The sequence below is a fragment of the Pristiophorus japonicus genome, chromosome 4 (genome assembly GCF_044704955.1).
Source record: "Pristiophorus japonicus isolate sPriJap1 chromosome 4, sPriJap1.hap1, whole genome shotgun sequence".
Classification (NCBI taxonomy): Eukaryota; Metazoa; Chordata; class Chondrichthyes; family Pristiophoridae; genus Pristiophorus; species Pristiophorus japonicus.
The window spans coordinates 132,868,411-132,870,847 of record NC_091980.1 but is presented as its reverse complement, the minus strand read 5'-3'; the positions used below and the strand labels follow the sequence as shown (position 1 = coordinate 132,870,847).

Here is a 2,437-nt window from a genome sequence, read left to right as displayed (position 1 = left end):
CTTATTTTATGGTTTACGTTTTTCCTAGCCTAAAGAGTAGAGGATTCATTTAAACCTGTATTATGGATATTTGAACTGAGTTTGAGGAAAGTTCAGACAAGTGAGATCCTCATTGAGTTGTCAGCCAATGATGCTCATTCTTCAAAAATCTGACTGGCTCTGGGAGTCCATCTCCCTCCTCCCTTTACTAGATTGGTGCTCTGAGAGGCTGCAACTTCTGATTGGGTATTGAGGACCGTCACTCATCATCAAGACTGCCACACCCTGGATTAACCCTCAGTATAAATACAGGAGTTTCAGGTTGGATAAATCTTAGTTTGTTGCTACAACAAAGTTTAGATTTATGAAAAAGAATCACGATGGCTTCTCAAGTGTGTCAGAACTACCACCAGGTCTGTGAGGATGCTGTCAACAAACAGATCAACATGGAGCTCTATTCCTCCTATGTTTATCTCTCTATGGTGAGTTTTGCATTTTAGACCTTTTCACAATGGAGACTATGTAATGTGAATTTACTAAATTGTGTGTTGTGTCCAGCCCAACTATTTGGAATATTTTGCATCTTAACAATTCACTTTCCCTCCTTGGAGCTTCTTGTTGTTTATTTGGAATACATTCTGTGCTCAATGCATGAGACTCAGAATTTGTATCCTCATTCTAATGCACTCCATGAACTTTCTCTGAGGGACTATAATATATTTAGAGCTAGACCATTTAAGAGGGATGTTGGGAAGTATTCTGTCCTGCAAGGGTGGTGCCAATCTGCAACACTTTCTTCCCTGCTCCCACCACTGAGAAATCAAGGCTTTGATGCTAGGCTGTAGTTTTTCATTGGGCAAGGATATCAAGATTGTTTCCTTGCCCATGTACATACAAGTTCAGTGAGACTTTGAACCCTTGAAAAGAAAGTAACATTTTAATGAATTTATGTAATGTACACATGGTAATGGGTCTGCTATGCAATACCCAACTACTCTTTTGATCTCTCCACAGTCCTTCTACTTTGACCGGGATGATGTTGCCCTGCATCACTTTGCTGAGTTCTTCAAGGAGCAGTCACATGAGGAACGTGAACATGCTGAGAAACTGATGGAATTCCAGAATCGCCGTGGAGGACGGATCATCTTGACGGACATCAAGGTTGGATTCAATAAAGGAGTAGCCTTCTGTCTGGCTTTCCTTACACTGAATGTTCCCAATACATTCTAAAACAATTGGTTCCAATTTACAACACAGGCCATTTGGCCAAACTGGTGTTTATACTCCAGCAAGCCTCCTCCCACCTTGGTTCATCTCGCCCTCTCAGCATATCATTCTATTCCTTTCTCCCCATGCAATTGCCTAGCTTCCCCTTAAACACAGCTATGCTATTTGCCTCATCAATGTGACTCATGGTTGTGATCGCATAATGGCAATTTTATATTCTCACATGGGTTCATGGTGAAGTAGACTTTTGATTGAACCCCTCATTTCCTTCAATAATTTTTAATGTTTGTTTAATCCATTGTAAGTAAACTATTGGAATTTTCTTTATTTCCAGAAACCAGAGCAGGATGAGTGGAACAATGGGTTGGAGGCGATGCAGAGAGCTCTGCAGATGGAGAAGAATGTGAACCAGAGTCTGCTGGATCTGCACAAACTCTCCACTGGGAGCACTGACCCTCATGTAAGTTGTTAATTTAATGTGGGCTTTTGGGTAAGTTGGAGGTTGTGGAACCTTGCTGTTGTTGGGGCTAATTAAAAGATCTCCATACCCAATAGCTTTGAGTTGGTGTCTCCCTATGTATTTTTTATTTGGGAAGCTGTGGGAAGAATGGAAAAAGTTGGCATATTGTGTACAGTGATTAGTAAGTGTCCTTGTGATCCCAGGATCTGAGCACCAATTGTGCAGTAAGTTTAATCTAATGATGCCATAATTCCATCACTCAATTGCACCACTTGACTATCCTCCAGTTCAAGAGGATTAAAATCCAAACTCCTGAAGGGGAAGCTGACATTCCTTGATATCTGCTGCTGGACATAACTAGTTTCCCTCTTTCAGTTGTGTGACTTCCTGGAGACCCACTACTTGGATGAACAAGTGAAGATGATCAAGAAGCTTGGAGATCACATCACCAACCTGAAGAGACTGGGAGCCCCTGAGAATGGCCTGGGAGAGTACCTGTTTGACAAGCACACCCTGGAGGGGAGTGACTAGACTGACTGATGGGATAAAGTTTATTGTTTAGTGCTTGTATTTATATAATTGGCACCCCCATCCAATAGGGAGTGATGATTTGTGACTTTACAAGAAGCTGTTACACTTGGGATCCTGATGTGAAATGTAACATAACTGTGTAAATAAACTGTTATTTACTGGGCTTTGTCTCCTTGTATCTTTGAGTCCTTGATTATTTTTCAACAATTAAAATAATTTGACTCTGCACCTGTATAAAAC

At 41.0% G+C, this 2,437-nt stretch overlaps 1 protein-coding gene across 1 annotated transcript; it reads left to right on the top strand.

Moving 5' to 3' along the window:
• Positions 1-359: 359 nt before the first annotated feature.
• Positions 360-2,197, top strand: LOC139262668 (ferritin, higher subunit-like). Its single transcript, XM_070877819.1, has 4 exons — positions 360-461; positions 994-1,140; positions 1,541-1,666; positions 2,042-2,197. Exons 1-4 carry the CDS (start codon positions 360-362, stop codon positions 2,195-2,197), a joined length of 531 nt encoding a protein of 176 aa, XP_070733920.1.
• The last annotated feature ends 240 nt before the right edge of the window (positions 2,198-2,437 follow it).

What these genes read in the sequence shown, in the direction of transcription:
- LOC139262668 (XM_070877819.1), top strand. Translation starts at nt 360, where the DNA reads ATGGCTTCTCAAGTGTGTCAGAACTACCACCAGGTCTGTGAGGATGCT. An exon ending in CCTATGTTTATCTCTCTATG is followed by an intron (nt 462 to 993) that starts GTGAGTTTTGCA and finishes ATCTCTCCACAG; the next exon opens with TCCTTCTACTTTGACCGGGA. An exon ending in CTGGGAGCACTGACCCTCAT is followed by an intron (nt 1,667 to 2,041) that starts GTAAGTTGTTAA and finishes TCCCTCTTTCAG; the next exon opens with TTGTGTGACTTCCTGGAGAC.